Source organism: Stigmatopora argus, chromosome 19 (genome assembly GCF_051989625.1).
Source record: "Stigmatopora argus isolate UIUO_Sarg chromosome 19, RoL_Sarg_1.0, whole genome shotgun sequence".
NCBI lineage: Eukaryota > Metazoa > Chordata > Actinopteri > Syngnathiformes > Syngnathidae > Stigmatopora > Stigmatopora argus.
Window position 1 is genome coordinate 7,703,958 of NC_135405.1, and position 24,721 is coordinate 7,728,678.

General features: G+C 39.0%; 1 protein-coding gene across 16 annotated transcripts in view; it reads left to right on the forward strand.

The window, feature by feature from the left end:
- The window catches only part of ptprk (protein tyrosine phosphatase receptor type K), a 75,252-nt gene extending 50,855 nt beyond the window's left edge, over positions 1-24,397 (forward strand). Inside the window, exons 15-42 of one of the 16 annotated variants that reach the window (XM_077586532.1) lie at positions 22-223; positions 325-430; positions 690-762; positions 883-1,005; positions 1,115-1,189; positions 1,461-1,497; positions 4,604-4,739; positions 7,113-7,142; positions 9,718-9,878; positions 10,086-10,121; positions 12,202-12,213; positions 12,340-12,527; positions 12,836-12,935; positions 13,161-13,306; positions 14,142-14,159; positions 14,809-14,845; positions 15,027-15,124; positions 15,306-15,422; positions 15,586-15,740; positions 15,841-15,976; positions 16,987-17,136; positions 17,430-17,603; positions 18,981-18,998; positions 19,684-19,815; positions 19,895-20,020; positions 20,153-20,316; positions 22,401-22,536; positions 22,748-24,397. In XM_077586532.1, the coding sequence (XP_077442658.1) occupies positions 22-223; positions 325-430; positions 690-762; positions 883-1,005; positions 1,115-1,189; positions 1,461-1,497; positions 4,604-4,739; positions 7,113-7,142; positions 9,718-9,878; positions 10,086-10,121; positions 12,202-12,213; positions 12,340-12,527; positions 12,836-12,935; positions 13,161-13,306; positions 14,142-14,159; positions 14,809-14,845; positions 15,027-15,124; positions 15,306-15,422; positions 15,586-15,740; positions 15,841-15,976; positions 16,987-17,136; positions 17,430-17,603; positions 18,981-18,998; positions 19,684-19,815; positions 19,895-20,020; positions 20,153-20,316; positions 22,401-22,536; positions 22,748-22,801 (2,940 nt within the window). In that variant the 3' untranslated portion in view covers positions 22,802-24,397. The remainder of the gene's footprint in view (positions 1-21; positions 224-324; positions 431-689; positions 763-882; positions 1,006-1,114; positions 1,190-1,460; positions 1,498-4,603; positions 4,740-7,112; positions 7,143-9,717; positions 9,879-10,085; positions 10,122-12,201; positions 12,214-12,339; positions 12,528-12,835; positions 12,936-13,160; positions 13,307-14,141; positions 14,160-14,808; positions 14,846-15,026; positions 15,125-15,305; positions 15,423-15,585; positions 15,741-15,840; positions 15,977-16,986; positions 17,137-17,429; positions 17,604-18,980; positions 18,999-19,683; positions 19,816-19,894; positions 20,021-20,152; positions 20,317-22,400; positions 22,537-22,747) is intronic. The other 15 variants (XM_077586534.1, XM_077586537.1, XM_077586533.1 and 12 more) reach the window with 15 other exon arrangements.
- Positions 24,398-24,721: the final 324 nt, after the last annotated feature.

Here is a 24,721-nt window from a genome sequence, read left to right on the forward strand (position 1 = left end):
TCCCTCTCTCCACCGCCTCAGATTGGCTACAGCGGTCTGCGTTCTTTCGATCCATCGGTGCCCCTGCAGCGGCCTGGACTCATGGTGCCTCTACCCTCCAACACCACCCATCACCTCTTCTCACAGCTGCACCCAGGGGTCACTTACCAGCTCTCCATTCGAGCATCCACCTCCAAGGGATTTGGTCCTGCAACCACTCTGAATGTGACTACTAATATCTCGGGTAGGAATTACTTTTATTGATCCATGTATAAGTTCTGTATCATAAAACAGAAAGATACTAGTTTTATATCACTGCCATGTAAATGTGCCATCTGCCTTTAGCCCCAACTATAGAAGAGTATGATGGATCAGAAGCCTTTTTAAATGAAACTGCAACAACCATTACTGTTCTGCTGAAACCTGCACAGGCTAAGGGAGCACCTATAAGGTAATAATGCATACCACAAAATATAAGCACACGTGGTCCAATAAAAAAAATACACATTTAGATTTGCAGAGGAACTGTAAAGGTTTTTCAGGATTAGCAGTTGAAACAATGTAATGAAGCTTAAGAGCTTTTCCTTATGATATAAGTATCGCATTTTAAATCCATAAGTTCATAAATAAAGTAATTTTTAGTACAGTTAAACAGCTACAAATTATATACTTCAAGGTATTCTTTTTTATCTCATTTATTTATTTCCCAGTGCATACCAGATAGTAGTGGAGGAAGTAAATCCACGTAGAACACGTCGCCAAGCTTCATCTGACTGTTTTGAGGTAAATAACAACAACTACAATACAATAAGAATGTTTTTATTTATTAAATGGTCAGCATGATTGAGATATATCTTTGTATGTACAGTATATTGATGTTTTACTCCATATCCTCTCATCCAGGTTCCAGTTTCTTATCACAGTGCATCTACTGGTGGATCCCCCTATTATTATGCCGCTCAACTGTCACCCAGCAATCTCCCTGAGCCCCTCCCATTCACGGTTGGAGACAACAAGACATACCAGGCATGTCTCGTTCTGTTTACCCACATATTTATTTGGTGGGGGTGCCTACATTTGGGAATGCCGAAGTGAAAAACTGTTGTTTGACCGTCAATTGCTTTTTAATCCCTAGGGTTTTTGGAACCCTCCATTGGCTCCTAGGAAGAACTACAACATCTATCTTCAAGCTGTTAGCAGCACTGAGCGGGTAAACACTCATGCCACTATATTTTCCCATTGGTCTCCCATTCAGTATAAAGTGGCTTGCAAAAGTTTGACCTTCTGGGGTATGCCAAAACCATTCTACGCCTGTGTGTACTGTTTTTCATGTTAGAACTGACCTTCGTTGCAATTTTTATAATGTCAAGCAGTTCTTTAGGTTCTCTAAACTCTTTTCACAAAATATGTAAATTCTCAATACGTTGTTTTTGGTACAATAGCTCATTGCTTTCTTTTTGTACATCTTTTTTTACCTTTAGGAAACAAAAACCCAGTGTTTGAGGCTTGCTACCAAAGGTAAGACATATACTATATAGTGCCATCATGATGTTTTTAATAGTATTTGATTCATAACAAAATGAAATGGGTGCATTTAGATGTTTTTCTCTTACTCTTAAGGTTTTTTTTCTTTTTAATAACAGATTTTTGTGAAGTGTATTAACAAGTCATCATCCTCTTAGCCACCGGAGTGCTCCATAAGAGCAGAGATCCGCATCACGAGATATAATGCCAGAGAGAGAGAAATGTATTTGTGTCAGTGTGTATGTATGCATGTTCAGCGGATCAGCGTGCTGGCCGTCTAGATGTGAGGTTGTTTATCCATGGCCATATGTTTGACACCCTAATACACTGGTTCTAAAAGGTGCTTTGGAAAATACACACAATAGATGTTTTGAGGAAAGAGTAGAGTATAGTCTGTTGCGTTTTTTGTTTTTGTTTTTTTAAAAGACATGAATTTATTTTATCTAAATGTCTAACTGGAAAGGTCAAGCTGCTGCACACAGCAATTGTGATAGCAATTTAAAAAAAAGAATATTGTCATCCCCCAATGAACTCACAGACCTGGTTCTGCCCTGCTAGACCTTGAAGGATTGTTAAACTAGACTGTAAAAAAGGACATTATTTCGAGTACAATCAAGCCTTAATGGCCGCAGAATGAATCATTAAAGCGGATTTAGTTTGGTGTTCCATAACGGCCGAGTTATGGACCAAAAAGACTGATTTAAAAAAGTCACAAGGTTCCTTGTACAGTTATTATTGTTCATCTGTTGTCGGGATCCAGCTTTTTTTAAATGCACCCCCAAATGTTTTAATTCAATGCATTTTTTTTTTACAATAAATAGCAGTTCCCAGGTGATAGGGAATGCTTCCATCTTGCAATTCCATGAATTAGACTTGTTTTCGGTTCCTTAACTGTCTCAAGTTAGAGCAACCGCCTACTGGACCTTATTACAGCCAGGCCAATAGTGAGTGTGACTTTTGTCACCATGTTGGCAATTGGACCTTTGCCTTTTGACTAGCAGGAATTCTTCTTGTAGTCACAGACCCCATAGTAGTCTATGGGGGGGTATGTGCATCCCTACAACAGGGTTTTAAAGTGTTGTAGTACTGTGTATTAGATTGTTTTTTTGTGTTGTTAGTTGACAGTATGATTGGGAAAAACATATTTGTGGTTGTGTTAGAGTAATTCAGAGTGTGTGCATGAGAGCAATCCATTAAAATCTTGAATTATGTCCTCTCATATAGTTGCATCAGGTGCCAGACAGGAAAGTTCATGCAAAGAATACTGTTAGGCCCCAAGTGGGGGCTCAGTTCCATTTTGTATGGTGTCTTGTTTTTGTTCAAGTTAGGAGGACAATCAGGGGAGTTCATGTTACCAACGTCTTCATATTGCAAGTGTTTACTGGTGGTTGTGTGTCTTAAATAGGCCATTTGTCCCCTTTCTTGTGTAGCCTGGTGAATTGGAAATAGGAGCAAAGTGACAGAATTGAAATTTTTACGCAGTGACAAGGGAGAAAGGCACACTAATGGTCATAGAGGTCAGACAACTGTCCCTTCCTTTCTCTCTTTGCCCGTCTGCAAGTGTACGCCCGCTGAAGCGTGCATCCGGGAAGGAGAATTAAAGTGTTGGTGGTCCTATTAGGTCATCTTGGCTATTGTGTATTGTCATCACTGCCTCAGGGACATTTTGCTCCGTGTGTACTGTATGTAGTATGTGTGAGTTTTAGTGTACTGACCTGGATAATATTCTATAGGAATTAAAAGCTACTGCCGGCGTTATGAGGTCATACTAGGAACCTTCTAAATTGTGTTTTTTATTGTTGTCTTTACTCTTGTCTCTATTAGTCGCACCATAACCTGCTGTGACCGGGTTACCGAAGTCATCTATTTTAAGCATACTATAATGTTTATTTTATCCCACAATTTGGATAAAATTGCTAATATATGCTGTGTATTTAAAACAGAACATAAACTACCTTCTAAAAATGCATAAAAGGAACTATTTTAAAGCAAATCAACTACTGTAATTAAATGTTAATCTTGGTTAAAAAAAAATGTCATAACAAACAGGGCACTATGAAAAATGTATACTTATAATTTCTATCTCCATTTAAGTCTATTAAATACAAAACAATTATTATATAATAGATATCATCTGAAACTTTTTCACAAGATGTACACTTCCCCATTTTTATAATTTAGTAATACATACATTCAGACTTTTTTTCATCATTGAAACAATTTGTTTCACCATCAAGAAAGGTCACAGACCTTAATTTGAAAAATGATCTTTTATTCATGTCGCTATCTATTAATATTCCATAGTTATTTCTTTTCATCAGAATGTAGTTAACTGGAAAGTTTAGGCTATAGACTAATATAACATAGGATAAGTGTTTATCCGATGGAATATACCATACTGTGAAGACGCCAGATATGCCTAAATCATCTGTAAATCCACAATTATTGTTTCGATAAATCAAAAGAAGTTACTACCTAGCTCCCAAATAATAAAGGATCAGAAAAATACACTGCATGTTGAAGTTTATCTTATCCAGTACAGTTTATACTATAGTCAAATAATAACATTGCATAATGCTGCGGGGTCAGATTGATCATTTTCCAGAGATCTCTGCATCAGAACAAAATTTATAGCCAAATAATATGCTTACAAACAGGGAAGCAGATGAAAGAACAAGCGATTATGTTTATCTTGTTGATATTTGGCATTGGAAGAGGATTAGAGTTCGACGGATACGCGGCATGAAATCTAGTTTTGCGCTTGTCTTTATTTTGGATTATTTGGATTATTGTAATACACTTATGTTCTCACATTTCAATACAATCTATTCTGGTGTTATGAGATCACTAAATAGAGATTAGAAGCATCAAAACCGCCTTATGCTTTTGTGATCAACAGGATAACAACAACGTTCTTTGCCGTAGTGTTTACTTTGTTCTAAACCCATTTTCTGGGTTTCTCGTTATTGTTTGCAGAATAGTTATTCTTATAAAGACACCTTTGTTTGAATATGAATGAAGTAATTGTTTCTATTAAAACTATTATGAATATTTTGGAGTTGAATAAGAAGTTTTGACTGATCTTCTCATTATGGTAAAGGTGCAACAGAGGAGCCCGAAGTCATCCCTGACCCCGCCAAACAGACGGACCGTGTGGTGAAGATTGCCGGCATCAGCGCCGGTGTGCTCGTCTTCATCCTGCTGGTGCTTGTAGCCATCTTATTGGTCAAGAAAAGGTGAGTGGCATCCCCAAAATATTCCCGCCGCCTCACCGTGCAAGTGTGCAGGTGAAAGAACGCACACAGGCAAAAATGTGCTTATGAATTCATTCTCTTGTGATGGTCTCAGCATTTGCTGTAGAAACACCATATTCCATTCATCCATCATGAATGTTGTTGATCTCCCTGTAGAAATCTTTTTATTTGTGTATTTATTTTTAAATCGATTTTTTTAAAGAATATATTGTCTAAAAGTCATACCTTCTGCTAAGTAGACAGAGGAAACAACAGCAAAAGGGAAAAGTAAACATTTTTCCAATATCAATATGCTGGTAAAAACATTAATATAAGCAGATGAGTCCACAACGAGTCACTCAAAAAATGTATGATTCATATTGATCCAAAGGACTGGTGTGTGAGCTATATTTAGGGATTCATAGTCGATGCTGTTTCTAAAAACTAAATCAAATAACTTTAAAAAAGAATCTTATCATGTTCTTTAGGACATGGTGTCACTTTTGGTGTTGATTTGTATCAATGTAATTAATAGGGCACAGATTCAATGCAATCATGTATACTACTAACTATGCATCATGATCGCACCAGGGTGTTTAAAAAAACAAATGTGATGAACAGGTTTTAATTTTTAAACCTATTGAAACATACTGACCATATTTACATATTTATTTGCCATTAGTGTATGCGCCGGAGTGGTGTAGTACTTAAGTGCAGAGCGTCACCATGTGGCGAGTGAACGCAGATACACACAGTACACATACAAATGGGGATTTTTTTTTCAACACAGTCCATTGTGCAGTCCCAACTGACTGCAGGTGAGAGGCATGGCCCACCCTGAACTGTTCCTTATCCAATCTCAGGGCACATATAGACTACTGCTAAGAAAATGCCGCTTACCGTTGGCTTGTTGACATAATTAAAAATGTGTCTTTCAGGCCCCACAAATGAATGACATTTAATTATACACAAAACAATCTCAACACGGTAAATTAAAGACCAATGTTTACTTCTGCATCCCTTTATGAATAACAAATGGTTTGCAGTTTAAATCTGTCAAACTTTAGCCCAGGCATCCACAACCCATTCACAAATCGTCCCGTAACTCGACAGACGCTCCCTGCCAATCTCTGTATAACTCAGCGTTGTCTTTTCTACTTGTTGAAGCTGATTTTCCAGCTCCCTCCACATGCGAATCATGGACTCGTTTTTGTTGAGGTGCATCGATGCAGCTCACTTTCCATGTTCTAGATAGCTCCCAGGTTGAACTGTGCCTTATAAACATATCTCTTTTGAGGTGACATTTTTGGGAGTCAATCCGATATTGTTTAGTAATTATGTTCCTATTGGTAAGTGTTCTTTTCTTGCTCACGTCAGGCCTTTTCCACTATATGCAAGTAGCGTCCCAGCAAGAAATGCACCCAGACAGTCAAGCGTCAGGGTCATACAGCAACATTGACAAAATTTTGAATTTAGTCCATACACAGGGCGCACCAACTGATTGGGCGGCCCGTCCATTTTAAAGAAAATGTTAGACTCATAAGTATACCCTAAAAATATAGACCAGTCAGCTTGTGTTCGTATTACCAAGTGTAATGCATTGTTTAACATACACATGTACTCACAATACATTAACACCACATATCACCTTTTTATTAAGATAGATTGAGTGTAAAAAGATGCAACACCTCGAATTGAATTGAATGCTTTTATTGTCATTATACACGTATAATGAGATTTAAATACATACTTTTATACTTTTATAGTTCATACTTTTGGAATTGTATTACCTCAGTCTTGTGCAGAGTGCTTTGAAAGAAGTTAAATATACAAGTGAGGACATGAAATGATTAAGGTTGGTGAGCATTCATTGCATTTTCCTTGATTCATGTGAATGTTGATAAAATCTTGACACCTGTTTTTGGTAAACAATCTTTGGGGAGATCAATATCCATTGTCACCAAACCTGCTTTACAACTATGAGCAATACTGCATCTTTAAAATGGTGGGAGAAGATGGAAAAGCTATGACATCATATTTGTTAGACATTAAGTCAGTCATCTAGAAGATGGATCAGGGAAACTTAGAATATTTCAAAGATGGTATTAGTGGGGGAACAAAAAAAATAGCATCTTATTGAGATTATTCTTGTGAGTCGCAGTTGCTTTTATTTATTTATTCATAATTTGCTGTAAGATTGGAACCTGACATTAAAAAGATAGGGCTCTTAGTGTTGAAAAAAAAGAAAATTTTGCATGACCCAAAGGTGCTTTCTTCTGTTTATGTTGTTGCTGGTTGGGACAGGACAGTATTGTCCTCATTTGCATATTCATGACCATTATGTCTCTTTGCTTTCTGATTGGCTCACAACCCCAGGAGGACCTACTATTCATACTCTTATTACCTGTAAGTAAACAAAGCGAGCCAACTATCAGCTGTGTCCAGCTGCTGATCTCTTACTGGGCTAATTAGTGGCTAGATGTTTTTTTTTTTTTTTAAAGATGCAGTATACTTTTTTCAAGACGAAACACACATTTCCAGCTCTTGACCAACCAGCCAAAGCCATCCTCATTGACGCCCCGCCAGGGTGGGGGACAATTCACTGCCGCCTCAGTCATGCCAGCTTTTTCTGCATTCAAATATTTTGCACACAGTATTTGGCTGCAATGAATGAATGGAAAAAAAAATAGCATGCACAAAGCTACTGGGAATGTAATCACAAAGGACTGAACTGAATGTGAATTGTCCTCAGCCCCGGTGTCCTCTACATGCTCCAAAGTGGCTCTGATGCAGACGTCTTGCTAAAGGGCTCAAGCTGTCCACAAAGCAGGCCAAAGTGGGACCATACGGGCCTGAGCGTGTTTGAAATTTGAAAAAAGAATGCTGCACTTGTGACTTGTAGCTCTTTGTGTGCATGTAGTCATGTGACCATCCATCTGCCCATCAAGTCACAGGTATCATGGACACTCGCACATCTTTGCTGGCAGTGGATCTCAACCACTACACCCTGTTTTTGTGGGAGGCCTTTTGTTTTGTTTTTTGCTACACTGGTGGTTTATCTGATTGACACGACTTGTTTCCTCTGCTTCCAGCTGCCTCTCACTGGCTGTGACCAGATGTTTATTTCATTTAAATGACCTGATTTAGATAGAGTATTCAAATTAGGTGGAAAATCTCTATCTCTCTGTAGGTCTTCTATTTTTCTGTTACTCTGGTTTGTGTCACTTGGTCAGTGCGGTGGGTGTGGCTATATGGGTGTGTCTTGTGTGTCTGTGGCCTAAGCAGCAGCGTTGGTGTGTTTTGAGGGAAGAAAAAGGTAAAAAAACAAATTAAAATCAAAAGAAAGACTTAAAAAAACAGCATGCTTCCTGCCCACCTACAGGGAAGAGATCAGAGCTGTATATGGGTATCAGTCTGACAACTAAGAAACTTTGTTTTCACAAAAACTTTCAAAGAACTGATGCGCATAAATCATCAGTTATGAAAATTAAGTGAGTAAAATTTCTACAGTCACTCCACCAGTAAAAAAAATGCAATAATTATTACGTTTTTTAGGAATGTAAGTTGTCTGAACTGATACATAACTATGGCTCTGGATACGGAACTTTCCTGCATGCTTTGTCATGCTCAAAGTCCTCGAAAGTCGCAATTTTACTTGTGTTTAATAGGCTGAAACTCTTGAGAAAACTATCTCGCCCCTATATAGATATAACACTGGTTTTTCATCTGCAGGAAGCACTCTCATTGTAACTTTTTTTTCCTCCTGTGCTTTCTCAAACACTTCTTTATTTCATTGTGTGGTGAAGAAAAATCGTAAGGTGTCTGGCTAAGATGCATTGCTCCTGAGGTTTTCCTTTCATATTGCTGTACTTTATATGGCCTTGCCTTATACAAAATTCTTATGATCAATAGCGTGTTTGTAAATGCAATGTGTTCAAATGGCCACTGTCAGATAAAGAAATCTTTCACTTTATCTCAGCAATAAAGCTGTATTTTTCACTTAGGGCTTTTCTTTGGTTAACCTGAGGTCAAAGGTTATTTCTTCTCGCCCATGTCCCCTTTGGTCCTGTAGCTGAGCCTTATGTACATGCTGGAATCCACTATTTAACATCTGCCATCCTTGCCTGTCTCTTTTCCTCTTTTTTTCTTCCTCTCCTCTTTTCTTCTCCTTTTCCTTTGCATCTTGAATCAGCTACCTGCAGTCCACAGCTTGGCTATTTACCTGCTACATTGTATTTCCTCAGATTGTGGCACCCAGTAAATAGTTTGATGGACTTTCCTAAATTGGAAAATGCTACTCTAGCATGGATACAAGCTGTAATCATTTTAATGCAAAAGACAACACCTAATATAAATGCAAAATACGGTTGTTCAAAGTTTTGAAGAATTAGAATTGCCCATTTCTTAGAAAATGTAGAAAATACAGAAGACAACACCCCTTTCGAACTATCGCGCCACAAACACGACACTCAAAATAGGTAAAAAAAAATAGCTACAAGACTGTAGTAATGTTTAATTTTCTTTCAAAACGGAAGAAACAAACAGGAAAAGCAGTTTACTCAATCATTTTCAAGCGTAGCAATGTGTATTATATTATATTTATGAATTTACCTGTGACAAAAATGATTATTCATTCATCTTAATCGTAAGGGTTGTGGGGGTTGCTGGAGCCTATCCCAGCTGACTTCGGGCGAAAGACAGACAACACTCTCGACTGGTCGCCAGGCAGCCATAGAGCACACAGAGAGACAGGCACCAAAGTTATTTGTGGAAAAACTAGTAACAAAAAAAAACATTTTTCTACTTATATATGCAATTAATTATATCATAATCCGCCCCTAGCCACTGTGTGAGGAAATATGCTTTATTTCATGCTCCTTTATTGGACAAAGTAAAGCAGTAGCCTGCAGGCCAGCTGGTGCCAATTTTATCAGATGTGTTTGAATTTGACTTAACTCGATTGTCTTTTCACCCCCGACAGGAAGCTTGCTAAGAAGCGCAAGGACGCCATCGGAACAACGCGCCAGGAAATGACACATATGGTGAACGCCATGGACCGCAGCTACGCCGACCAGAGCACTCTGCACGCGGAGGACCCCATGGCGGTGACCTTCATGGACTCGCACAATCACAACAACAGATGTACGTTAATTCATTCTCAAAACTATATTGTACGGCGGCCATTTTATACTTTCAACTACCTTGTATATCAGTGATATGAGCAGCGTTGATAATTGATGTAGTTATTTAAATGTTTTAATTCAAATGCCTGAGAGAATGAAACCTAGTGCTCATTTGCGTGAAGGGTGAAAAACGCCAACATTTCCTCACGTTGCTTCCTCCCCGCAGCGCCCAACGATCCGCTGGTCCCCACTGCTGTGTTAGGTGAGACCCCCAATTGGTTGAATATGTGACATCACTTACCCCCAACAAATAGGCCATAGCAATCACCCGTCATCATCATCTTCAACGAGCCCCTTGTCTTGTATGTTCATGTGCATCAATTCAGTCCTGACTTGAAAAGAAAAATAATTCTTATTTAAAAAAAGGCCTTGTTTGTCATACCTCCAGCATCTACCTCTGCATGGATGGTCAGTTTAGCTTGATTAATAAGGCTCATGTAAGCCCAAGGAATAACAGAAAGCTCCAATACTCCGCATAGAAAGCACAGCAAAGTAAACATTGCCTGTTGGAGAAGATGTCTAAATATGACAAATCACAATATCGTGTGTGAAAAGTGACTTCTTACAAGCGAGCAGGCCGTATTTACCGTGACTTCAATCATTCTCACGCCCGGCAATGCTTTGTCTTTCCCACTGAGCATTGGGATAGTCGGCGTAATTACAAACACTCCTTGGAGATCTCATTAATTCCACTCTTGTGTCTGGTTTTGAGAGGAATCTAATTCATATTGCTCCACACAGCAACAGACTCCGATTCTTGAGAAGAGAAGAATCATTTTGTCGTTACCGGCCAGTTAGATTACCATGCATCTGTGATATTTAATTCCCACTCATGAAAACATTGGTTTTTGCCAAAGACTAGATCCAATTGTCCACTGAGATGTTTTCATGCCTCGGGTTGGTGTGGAGTTGTCAGAGATGCACAATCAGTTGAAACATCCCCTTAAGGACTCCAAAACCTCAACAAACAACCAAACTCTGTTGATCAACAGTGTTTCTTATCCTTTAATTCAGACTGAAAGATGTTGTTCCACTCTGTCCCGGCCCATCACGTCACGGAATAGGAGGGAGTAGTAACAAAGTAGGGAATTAAAAGACGCTGTCAGGTCAGGTTTACCGTTAATTGGCAATAACAAAGCTCAACAGCCATTAATGAGCTAACACGTGCTTGCAGCTAAGAAAAGCATTGGGTAGATGCAATATACAGTGTCAGTTAATATGTAGCTGCAAAGACAAAACAGTCAGATGTGTGGCGACACTGAGCTTCGGCATTATCTGCTGCGTCAATCAGCAACACACCCGACACAAGTGTAGGCCTCTGTTGATCAAAAACATTGTGTGCTTTCCTCCATTGTAATTAAATATATTTTTCATTTATGATGTGCGATTAAATTGCAGATACAATGCCAGTCAAAAGATGGCAGGCTGAACAATCTTAATTTCGATCAGTATCAAATGAACGTCAAGGAAGTTAAAAACATTGATTCTTTCATTTTCTGAATCCCTTATCCTCACAAGGGGTGCTGGAGCCTATTTTAGCCAACAATTGGGATTATATAGGGCAGAGGTGTCAGACTCGGGTGGGTTCGCGGGCCGCGTTAACTTCAACTCGATTTCATGTTGGCCGGACCATTTTAGATATAATATTTAGGTTTTTTTTTATAAATGGATTAAAAGAACTGGATTCAAAGCCCTGAATATTCAGTTTTTTATAGATCTAAAACAATGTTTATTTTAGCTTTTTTATATATATTTTTAGATTTTACAAAATGATTTTTGAAATAAAAACACTGAAAAAATTGATTAAAAAATTACAATTATTGATTTAAAAGGGGGAAATCAGGAAATGTAATATACATCTATACTCTTCATGTTAATTTGATCCTAAAACAGAAAGTCGGCACTCATGATTTACTTTCCCGGGCCACACAAAATGATGCGGCGGGCCAGATTTGGCCCCCGGGCCGCCACTTTGACACATTTATATAGGGTAAACCGATATGGTGGCCAGCCAATCACAGGCCACAAGGAGAACGAAAACCATTCACGCTCACACACATACCCAGGGGCAATTTAGTGTCCTAAAACATTGTTAAAAAAAAACGTAAAAAGCCTTTTTTGTGGTGATAAACTATTGACATTTCCCATTTGCCATTCCCCATCAGTCTGGCAAAGCTTCATTCATTATGTGCGTCTCTTTACAAATCCTTACCCTGATAAATCGCACTCATTCCACTGTCTGACATTTTACTCTCCTTTTTTTCTGCTGCTTGGACATGTAGTTCCAATCACAGGTAAGTATCTAGATACATTTTTTTAGATAAAAGATATTGATATGATTTTATCTTAACTAATAGCATTTAATAATTTGAGGATCCTTCTGCCAGATTGAATTTGAAATGATTTCCTCTCCCGCCCAGACGAAAACCACAGCGCGTCGGCTGCAGAGAACAGCAGGCTCCTGGATGTCCCCCGCTATCACTGTGAGGGGACCGAATCTCCTTATCAGACTGGACAGCTTCACCCCGCCATCAGAGTGGCTGACCTCCTTCAACACATTAATTTGATGAAGACTTCCGACAGCTACGGCTTTAAGGAGGAGTATGAAGTAAGTCAGTAGGTGGAATTTGTGCTTTTGTGTAGTATAGTCAAAGCAAACGGTCCTCGGTTTATGATGAAGTTGGGTTGGATTTTTGAAAATATGCAAAATTTTTCTGCAAATTTTCATGAACAAAATTGGATTTTGTTGGTTCGCAGTATAGACTAGCGTGTCATAAACAATTGGTTGAAATTTTACATTGACAGTAGTTCATTAAGGCTATGACAAATCTTGATAATGTTTAGTTTTTGCATCAGTTTTGCAACAAGCTTTTCTTCCGAGTCACATTTAACGTTTTTCCTTTTTTGCGTTTGTTGTTGGTGATACAGAGTTTTTTTGAAGGCCAATCAGCAACTTGGGATGTGGCAAAGAAGGATCAAAACCGCACCAAGAACCGTTACGGAAATATTATAGCATGTAAGCAATTCTATACATTTTTAAGCCGACCGTTTTTAAATTGAAAATGCATAACTTTTCACATTTCCAGGAGAATTAAAAGGAAAAACAAGGAAAGAGACAGACTCAATAGAAAGTGAAACACCAGAGACTTATTGATGATTTTTTTTTTGCCTCATCCATCTCACTCCTGTCTTTTTGTCTTCCCTTTTTCCTTCCATACTGCATTTCTGTCTCTTTCTTCAGATGATCATTCAAGGGTTATTCTCCAGCCCATTGAAGATGACCCTTCCTCTGACTACATCAACGCCAACTACATCGATGTAAGTGGAAACGCGCCGAATGCTACTATTGGCTCCCAACGAAACCAACGAAACCACACTCCCTCGCTCGTATGTCAGGCCTCTATACCTTTACTCACATCTCCAATTCATCCATTGCTCCATTTTCATTCATTCCACCACTTTTAATTAGCGTCCATATATTTCGTCTTCTGATTTTGTGTTTGATGCATTTTTTGCATTTCGGAAGTTTGGAATGTTTTGGGGGGTTTCGCAATTACATTGAAGTACTTCACTATTTGGAAATAATTCATTTAGATATCATCAGATTTAATAAATAAATAAATAGATATGTAATGATGCCTGCTATTGTGTTTGTTGGTGTAAGATCATATGCTGGCTATTAACTTTAGAGAGGAACCTGACTTTAAACAGACCATTTGAATGAAATGATCCCCCACATTATTCTATTCTCAACATTTTTTCCATTCATTTCTCCTTTTGATTCATCAAACTTTATCTTTTTCATTTGCATTAACATCTGCAGTCACCTCTCCATCGAGTCTTGCTTTTTGGTTTTGTTTTAGTAGAATTTATTGTCATTAGTTTGCTTGCTAGTCATGACACGCTGCAGTAGAACTAAAAGTATTACAGCGTACACTTGTACTAATTTGCCTCAGAATACTATAAATGAGCTAAAAAAAGAGACAATTTTGGGTCATTTTTGTTGTAGTATCATCAGCTTTTTCTATAGATTTGTCTTCTGACTAGTTTCATTGTATCTTTTATTTTTGTGCATGCATGCTTGTTTTTTTTCTGCATGCACATGCCACATCAATGCAACTTTTCTGTTCCTGGTTGACGCTCACTGACATTATTGTACTCTTTCTTTCTTTCCTTCCTTCTTTTTTCCACTCGATCTTTCTGCCTGTGGCTTGGCCTGTAGATTTGGCTGTACAGGGATGTAAGTATCACTGTGGTATCTGTCATTCATGCGCTTTAAACTCAACACCCGTTTTACATCCATTGGTACACCAAGCAATCCTTAAATGTTCAAGGCCAGCCTTTGTCCACACTTTTTATGATCTTCCTGTATGAGCGATTTCACCTCATCTCGCACTATACATTTTTTCTTTCTTTCACTTTGCACTGCTGTCACTGTGCTTGTCTAATCTGTTTCTTTGATATACACTTAGTGTCATTGCCAAATGCACACGGCAGTTGTGAAGATGACGCCTTTTATCATCTCTTATGACTTTGGTTTTATGAAAGGTCACAAACTATGGGGAATTTGACAGCAAAATTACTATACATTGTGTTGTTAGAATGGTTTATATAACAAACAAGTCTCGCTCATGTGATCACAAATTTGAACAGTCAAAATGTAGATTTGTGGTAGTTTTGTACGTTTGAATATAAAATAGCAATTCGGTTTGTCTGAGTTATGTTTTTATTTTAAATTACATCAGCCAGCAAGTGTATGGTTGATATACAAAATCTGGGAGATGTGGTAAAGTACTGAACTTTTTGTGTTAGCAATTGCTGTCCAGATCAAATACGATTCGAAATCTTTTTCAATTGTTGCATTACGTAACCCCTTTGTTTGTTTTTAGGGTTATCAGAGACCAAGCCACTACATTGCTACTCAAGGTGAGCCAAACAAATAATAATAACTCTTTTTGCGCCATTAACAAACAATGTACAATCATATGCCAATCAGGTGGATTAGATGTTTATCATTGAGTTAATAAATGGGCAAGCACATTTTAAAAATGATAAGCAAACACATTTTTGTCACGTATTGTAGTCCTAAAGATGTTTGTTTTTGCAGGGCCTGTGCATGAGACTGTGTATGACTTCTGGAGGATGGTGTGGCAGGAACAGTCAGCCTGTATTGTCATGGTGACCAATCTGGTGGAGGTTGGAAGGGTACGGTGTTCTTTCTCCTCACGGTTCTTCCAAATATTCAGCTAAGGTCCATTAAATGTAGCCAAAATGGTAAAAAATGTAATTTGAGCATTAATCACAGTAAGCCTAGTTAAATTAATAATGATAATGTTTATAAAAATAGCTCCAGGGAAACACGCTTAGAAGATTTTTTTTCCTCCAGGTGAAGTGCTATAAGTACTGGCCAGACGATGCAGAGGTTTACGGTGACTTTAAGGTGACTTTTGTCGAGGTGGAGCCGCTTGCTGAATATGTGGTCCGCACATTTACATTGGAAAGGGTAAAAAAATATTATATCTCATTTTTACATTCGTCATATGATTTTTTTTCAAAGTGGCTCATGTTTGTAATGACTGCATGCATGCTGTTCGACATAGTTACTCGTTTAATTCTAAACGATGATTTTAACATGTGACCTTTTATTCTAATTTCTTTCTCCTCAGCGTGGTTTCAATGAAGTCCGTGAAGTCAAGCAGTTCCACTTCACAGGCTGGCCCGATCACGGGGTCCCATATCACGCCACGGGGCTACTTTCCTTCATCCGTCGGGTTAAAATCTCCAATCCACCCTCAGCTGGGCCTATTGTGGTCCATTGCAGGTACGCAGGAACTGCACCCACTGTCACGTGTACATCAGTGATCCATTCACACAGAGATTTAGTATTTATATTTATCTTTTTCTTTACTGTCTCCGTGCAGTGCTGGAGCAGGACGCACCGGCTGCTTCATCGTCATCGACATCATGTTGGACATGGCAGAGAGGGAAGGCGTCGTGGATATTTACAACTGCGTCAAAGCACTACGGTCCAGGAGGATCAACATGGTACAGACTGAGGTGACTGCATTACCCATCATCCATCCGCATCAACATGTTAGGGCCAGACACGGTAAACAACGCACTGTTGGAAACGTGATACGGTACAGCTCGAAGGGACGACAACCATAGCATCTTTCATCTGTTTGTTGTTGTGTTGTTGAGTCTTTGCTGTTCACTCCAGTGTCATGAATGTTAGAATTTGCAACTTATTTTATAAACAGGTGCAAAAATAATTACCAGCATAATTGTAAAAACTCCTCAAAAGTTTTTTTTTATATATTTCCAAAATTGATATATATTTTGAATCAGCTTCTATTTTAAAAATCTTGTTTTGTGACCAGCTTGGGACCTGAAAGAAATCCCTGTATTTGTTTACATACTAGTTTTGTTGCTTTCTTGAATTGGGTATCAGCCTACCACTCTAGTCTTATATTAATTATTATTAAATATAAGTTTTTTAAGTGTCTTTTAAAAAGCATTGATTTTCTTATGAGTGGTACGTATGTCTTAAATTCCATATGTATAAAATATATATTATATAGTAATGTTTTAGTCTTATGGATGCGGTTTAAAAAATATTTTTTTCTTTCATAAACAACAACCCCAATTCCAATAAATTTGGGGAAGTTGTATTAAGCATAAATAAAAATTAAGCATAAATAAAAACAGTTGATTTTATATTAAGATTACATTTTAAATCCAGTCAAGCGTACGCTAAACTAATGTTGCGATTCATGCTTTTTAACAAATTTCTACTTCATTCTTTAACAATTGCAACTAATAGTCTTAAAATCAAAGTTTTAAATGTACCTTTATTAATCAAAGCCTTCTAAATTACAAACGTCGTGAAAAATGTCAACTAAAATCTTCACTTCTCACCACCATGAAACCACCTGCCATCCACCACCTCTCAGTCACTGTTTGTTTGCTCACCTTCAACAAGTTGTTGATGTCACACCGATCACTGTTCTTAGATATTTGCGTGCGTGGGTGCTGTCATAAAAACACTCTTCTTCTACACTCCTCAGGAGCAATACATATTTATCCACGATGCCATATTAGAAGCATGTCTCTGTGGAGAAACAGCCATTCCTGTCTGTGAGTTCAAAGCGGCTTTCTATGAGCTCATCCGGATCGATTCCCAGACCAACTCGTCCCACTTGAAGGATGAGTTTCAGGTAAGTTTTCCATCTTCATTCAATAAATTAGGTTCCAAGTCATGTACAGAAAATCATCATGTAAATGAGCTCCGAAAAGTCTAATTTTACACATAATCAGACACCTCATAGAGTTGTAGACAACCAATTAAAAAGGCAATTTTCCACAATGTGCTTCTTTTAAAAAAAAAAAAATCTACGACTTCTGTCATCTATTTTCTACAGCGTGGTTTCATAAACTTGCTCATGCAAACATTTTGACTTTTGCAGCCCAATAAACTCACATCGGTGCATTATCTTGATTTGTCCTCCAGACTTTAAACTCCGTGACTCCTCAGCCTCAGCCTGAAGACTGCAGCATTGCGTTGTTGCCTAGAAACCAGGATAAGAACCGCTTCATGGACGGTCTTCCTCCTGACAGATGCCTGCCCTTCCTCATCACCATAGATGGGGAAAGTAGCAACTACATTAATGCGGCTCTGATGGACGTAAGTGTAAACAACTAAACTTAATATGTTAAGTTGAACACTGTGCGAAACATAACTTCTTGCCACACTATTTTTTAAACACTCTTTGAAAATATAAGGGCGGAAAGTTGAATACTTTACACGTGTTGATAATGACATGGGAATGAAGCGTGACCGGACGTTTGGTCGCCGGACGTTTGGTCACCGGACGTTTGGTCGCCTGGACGTTTGGTCGCCCGGACTTTTTGGTCGCCCGGACGTTTGGTCGCCGGACGTTTGGTCGCCCGGGTGAATATAATTTTGAGAGCTGGTTTCAACAGTAGATATTTAGATATTAAACTCTCTCTCTCATGAATATAATTTTGAGAGCTGGTTTCAACAGTAAACTCTCTGTCACGTTGTCAAACGTCCGGTGACCAAACCTCTGGCGATCAAACGTCCGGGCGATCAAACGTCCGGGCGACCAAACGTCCGGGCGACCAAACGTCCGGGCGACCAAACGTCCGAGTACCGGAATAAAGGCACTACTGGTCAAACATTTTAGAACAGTCAACAGTGGGAATTTAAATAGATTTAAATCAGTGCAACAAAGGGGCCTTAGCGAATAATGAGCTTTTTCTAAAACCTTTGACCAGTAGAGTCCATACAAAATATGGATGCAAATGTTTATACAGTCACTCTCACACAAACACAAAGTCTCCCCTCCCTGTTTGTGTGATGCTGTGTTTGTGATTTAAGCACACAAGAAAGCTAGAGACAAATCCAGGTTCTGATTAAAAGGAAATCAAGTGCCTTCTCTGCAGTACAAAAAAACATCTTAAGTAGTGGCCTTGACATGCTTTAATGTCACGACTTAGAACAAAAGTAAAGCAAATTGTACTGTGGATGTATATTTTTATATGGGAGATTTTTCATTGTCAGTTTTAGTTTTGCTGCTTAGTTTTTGTTGCTGTTCGAGTTTCTGGAGATGACATAGTGTGTTCTGTTTTCATGAGAAATTAGAAGGATGTTGATGGAAAGCAATCTGCTGTAATTAGGAAAGAACCCATACACATCTTATTCAAATTAGCTGTTAATGACAAAATGTAGTGTTTTTGTTTAGCATTACAATCACAATAGCTGTACTACTTAAAGCTTGCATAGTCACAGAGCCAAGTATACGGTATATGAAGTATAGTGATTTTTCCTTAACCATCCTGCTAAGTTCTCATGACGAATACTTTAGTGTGACTGGTGAGATGAGAATTTTTAATGGTTGTACAGTAGTGCTATTTGCATGTTGAGTTAAACCTTTCAGGGCTAACCATAGTCAGATTGTGACTAAATCGAATGGACTTCAGTGCAGTTTGTAAAATTCCATCATAGTTAAACTTGCCTTTTGGCCTCTTTCTAACCAAGCTGTCAGAGGAGTTCCAGGTAAACGGGATTTCACTTCAAATCTTCCAATACTGGATTTGTTTCATGGCTTTGCTGTCTTTCCACCAGCCACCATGTTCAATGTCTTGCCTTTAACGCCCCGAGCTCACGCGCGGTTCCTTGTCCGTCATGTTTCCTTTCCCCAATCCCAAAAACCATTGACACTCGTGCTATACATGTGGCTGCGTTCATTGAACTGTTTTGGATGTGACAGAATTTCAGGTGAAGCCCAGTTTATAGTGCATGCTGCTCAACCCCTGCATGATCATGTGACCAAGCATCTACCGTATTTTTCAGAGCAAAAGTCGCACCTGAATATTAGTCACACCGGCCTACAAAGAAAAATCACAAAGGAGCAATATATAATGTGCAAGTTGCACTGGAGTATAGATGACATTGGGTTCACAGAGCAAGAACATAGTACTAATAAGTAATCAATTGAAAAAAGTTACTCAACTCGAGAAGTAGGCTAGCATAGCTGTCAGCATGGAGAAAAAAAATACAGTATAACACGCAGGAATTGCTAAACTAAGATGAAAACGTGAGACTTTGAAATGCCGGAAAATACGGTAATACATAACTAGTTGATCCACCTTGCCGTGTGTGAGTGAGACCGACATGCAGAAAGCAATGTGTGCCAACTATCAAATGTTGAACAGTCTTCTTTTTTGTCATTGACTTTCAGAGCTACAGACAGCCTGCGGCCTTCATTGTCACTCAGCACCCTCTGCCCAACACGGTCAAAGACTTCTGGCGCCTTGTTTATGACTATGGGTGCACCAGTCTGGTGATGCTGAATGAGATTGACCTCGCGCAGGTATGTTGTGACACAAAAAAACACCTCTCGGCCATGTTTGTGTGTGTTCTTGAATTTATTAGGAACATCTTCTATGCAGGGCTGTCCACAGTACTGGCCAGAAGAAGGCATGTTGCGTTATGGGCCCGTCCAAGTAGAATGTATGTCCTGCTCAATGGACTGTGATGTGATTAGCAGGCTGTTCAGAGTCTGCAACCTCACCAGGGTGAGTCTTGGAAGAAAAAAAACATATATATACATATATACACCTTATTTTGGCAATCGTAAGGTGTCAATTAACGTTGAGAAAGAGCTACCTGAATGTGAGTGTATGTCTAATCGTGGCTATCTGTGTTAGCCTCAGGAAGGCTACTTGATGGTCCGTCATTTCCAATACTTGGGCTGGGTGGGCCACAGGGATGTCCCAGCCTCCAAGAGGTCCTTCCTCAAGCTCATTCTGCAGGTGGACCAGTGGCAGCGTGAAGGAGAGGAGGGGGAGGGCAGAACTATCGTCCATTGCCTGTAAGTAAACACTGAGTTTTACGTTACATCTTGGATGGTTTGCGGTCAGAGGGCAGGCCTCCACCTAAAAAAATGAGTTTTTTTGGGCTTAAAAGAGCCACCTAAAGAATAATATCATGGTGAGCAACTTCAAAATACACAAGCATTGTAGTTTATTTAAAAACCAGACCAGAGACTTTATTCTCAAATAAGTTACTTTGAATAAAGAAGAAAAAGCCTTGTAGTAAGATGCAAAGTTGGAATTAAACCAAATACACAGTTTAAAGCTCGCAATGGTTTCCCCACTAGATGGAGCCTGTGTTGCACATTTATGAAAACCACAGTACAGTGGTACCTCGACATACGATCTTAATCCGTTCCGGGACTGAGCTCGTATGACAAGTTTCTCGTAACTCGAGGTAAAGTTTCCCATTGAAATGAATGGGAAACAAATTAATTCGTTCCAACTATCTGAAGAAAACACCAAAAACAGGATATTGGATTGGAAAACATGTTTTATTTCTTATAATTCACCATCTATTAACAAAGTAATAAATAACGAGTGGTTTGATAGTAATAATGTGTTTAATAGGAGTAAAATTAGACACATTTCGCGGAGGGAAGAGAACAACACACACGGAGGCGGAGGGGGGGGGGGACAGTTCGGGGTGACTTTCTCCACGGCAACATTGCACTCTTAAACGAACAAACAAATTTAAATTAACTTGGATAACAAAAAACAGACACTCAACCTTTAATGTAACTTCAAACAAAACTAAATTCTAAATTAGTTGTAATCTTTTTTACCTTACTTAGTTCTACGGGTTGACACCACCTGGCCGCTCCGCGGAAGTCTTCAAAACAAACGCATCAAGCGTTGTTTGTTTTTGTCTACCCTTCAAAATATTTCGATAATGTCGAATACAAATGTCATCATAATACGATGATGCGCGACCACTTGCCAGTTTGTCAGGGTGAGTCTTTTCAATAAAATCCGAAACCTCTTGCCACTTCGCGAGCATGTTTTTGATATCTTTTGTAGCCGCCTATTCCACCGCCTCCTCGCTACTAAGTTCCGGCAACAAATGTTCACGCTCCTGTAGGTCGATTAAATCCTGTCCGCCTGGGCATTTTTTCCAAAAAAGACCAGTTTCATCGCAGTTGAAAACTTGCTGGGGGGTGTAATTTTCCTGGGCGATAATCAAGGCAAATGTCTTAATAAATTCCACCGCAGCTTTCGAATTGCAACTCGCCGCTTCTCCGTGTCGGATTACAGAGTGTATTCCAGATCGTTTTTTAAATGTTTCGAACCAGCCATGACTCGCTTTAAATGTTTGTGAAGTTGTTGAAGGCTCTCCTTTCGTTGATATCAAATCTATGTAAATTCGGCTGGCTTTTTCACAAATGGTAGACTCGGCCAGGCTATCTCCTGCTAATTGTTTATCTTTTATCCACAATAAAAGAAGGTTCTCCATCTCGTCGTGAATGTCACTGCGCCGGTGGGAAATGATAGATAGTCCTTTGGTCGGCCTCTTCTCCTTAATTGCGTCCCTCTGCTTAAGGATGGAGGATATGGTTGACGTATTCCTCTCGTATTGCCGAGCGAGCTCGGTAACACGTACCCCACGCTCATGTTTTTCAATTATTTCGCGTTTCATGTCCATTGTCAACGGTCGCCTTTTCTTAGCAAAACTTTGCCGATCCATTGTAATACGTATTGTTTACCTGGTATGTAAATGTAGACCAAGTGGGGGGAAAACGCGTGTGGAAATGCAAAGTCCGCCCACCAGTGCTCGTAGACATATTTTTTACACGAAAGAGATGCAAAAACAAAAAAATGCCATGGCGACCTGGCTTGGTCGCATCATGAAATTTTGACCGCATCACGGGCGAATTATTCGATCGAAATTTCCCCCGTAAGACGAGCATTCCGTATGACGAACGGTCGTATGACGAGGTACCACTGTATTATTAAAATGAATGAGTTCACCCAGTTTAGGGAAACAGAAAATGTGGATTTTATATATATATCTCCATGATTATGTTATGGTTAAAAAAACACCATTTTTGAAAATGCATTTGCATGTGTGTGTTTGTTTGTTAAGAAATGGAGGCGGCCGTAGTGGCGTGTTCTGTGCCAGCAGCATTGTGTGCGAAATGGCGAAAAGGCAGAGCGTGGTTGACGTCTTCCACGCCGTCAAAACGTTGAGGAACAGCAAACCCAACATGGTGGATGCTCCAGTGAGTCGTGACATTGCTTACTTTTTATTTAAATCATTTTTCACACTTTTAAACAACAACAAGTTAACTAGTAGTATCTATGATTACATGGGGGTTCATTTGCAATATTTTTCCCTGATGTGATGCTGTCACATTTGTGTTTTTAAGAGGATAACAATGACTAAATTGGAGATGGACATGAATAAGATCTAAGTGTTGTCTGCGTCTCTAGGAGCAGTACAGGTTCTGCTACGACCTGGCGCTGGAGTTCATTGAGTCCTCCTAAAGGTGCGGAAAGATCTCGGAGGAGAAAAAAAAATTCGAAACACCATCCATCCTTTGCCACCACCGCCCACCTCACCACACGGCGACCGCTCACTCCCAGCATCCTATAGCAGTTTCATCCGGAAGGATTTCTGTCAAGGAGATATTAATGCTTCTTTATCATACAGCTTGAGTGCCAGTGGGCCCCTGAAAATGAGGGGCCACAAGTCCACATAGTTTGGTCTTTCAACACACCAATATTGCCACCAGCTTCAGATGATCGTAATTATTGATGTTGTTTTTCAGCTCTTTTAAGTCCCACAGAATCCCATCTTGAACGCCAATTGGAGAGACTGACACAAAGAACGTTTACATGTTGAGTATTACTTGGCTTTTACATTTGTCATGCCATGAAGAAAAAATGTGTAGTTAAATGAAACGTGATTTTTTTTTTTTATTTTGGTCTTCTTTTGTAAGTAGATTTGCTTTTAATTGTCTTTTAGTGTCAAAGTGAAGACGTTGAGTTTAATTGTATTGTAATTCAGGGCTGGGCCCAACACATTTTCAATTCATCACACTGAATGAGCTCCTTTTAAAGAGGTAAAGATTAATTAGTCATTCGTTATGCGTCCTGATTGGCTCCCTTGGCTTTGTTTAGTTGGTGCACTTGGCAGCCTACTGACGTATTTTCTCTCGTATGCCGTCGCGGATGTTTTAATCATAAGCCAAAGACTTGTTGTAAATATGTGTATACGGTTGAAGCACATTGTTCGTATTTATTGTTCACTTGCGTTACTTAAAAGAACAATCATTCTTCACTCCACTGCCACCGTTAAGAGCAATGATGGAACAGGCCTATAAGTGAGGGGAGAGTGTAAAAGCAAGCTGTATATTGGAGCAGTAAAAGTACGCTAGTTTTTGTTTTTGTTTGGTTTTTTTCCAAGAATTTACTCTGTAGTATTGTCTTGCTTTCATTTGAAATGAGTCTGTGATGTTACTGTGCTTTATTTTGATGCAAAACAGCCCCGTCGTGCTCCGTGCAGTATTTTGGCTCATCATCCGAAACGGGAAGAGCTGTTTTCAGCAGAAAAAAAAAAGCGACGCTTGTGCCTAATCTTTTTTGGACTTATTGTTTCAAGCGGCATCCTGGTCGGTCGGAGAGCAGGTTTTCGTGTCGTCACAGTGGTGACTTTTGCTGACTGACGTGTTTCTGGTTTCACAAAGCTCCATTAGGACAAAAAAAAGTTTGTAAATAGACTATGTGATGATGTTTGGCTAGTAAGAATGCATCCTGTAAATACAGTATGTTAAAAAGGCTCTAATGTCGAGATTTAAAATGACCGGTGAAATGTTACGGCATCACTTTTGTTTGTACAAACGAAATGTTTATTCTCCAATATTTTTGGCTCTCTTTTTCTTTCTTTTTTTTTAAAGGATGTCGAGCAATAGTGAAACCGTGGATTAAGTGACTTGTCATTGAAGCAAAGGAAAAGTAGAAGTGGCCATGGTCAACAGTGAGTGCCGTTTGCTGCCAAGCCAGTCTGAATATCAAGTCAATATTCATAGTTATTGTCTGTAATGTTTGACTTCTTTGCTGTAATTAAAAAAAACATCACTACTAGGACTCTTATTTGATGGACATGTAACACTTATCAGGTAAGATCGCGTTATGTGGTTAAATAATGATCTAAAAAAACATTATTTGTTTCTGAAACGCTCCTCTTTTTTTCTCAATTTTTTTTTATCCGAGTGTACGTTATCTTTAGTTTAGAATGTGTTGTTTTAATTTTTTGTTTAACTTATTGCTCAATGTGTAGCCAGCATTTGTTGTCATGGAAACGATATCCATACTCACTATTGACTTCCCTTTGTCAAGGTTCCTACTTCTTCTTAAGGCATGAAGATTTTTAAAGCCATTTGAAATTAAATTGAAGACCAACTC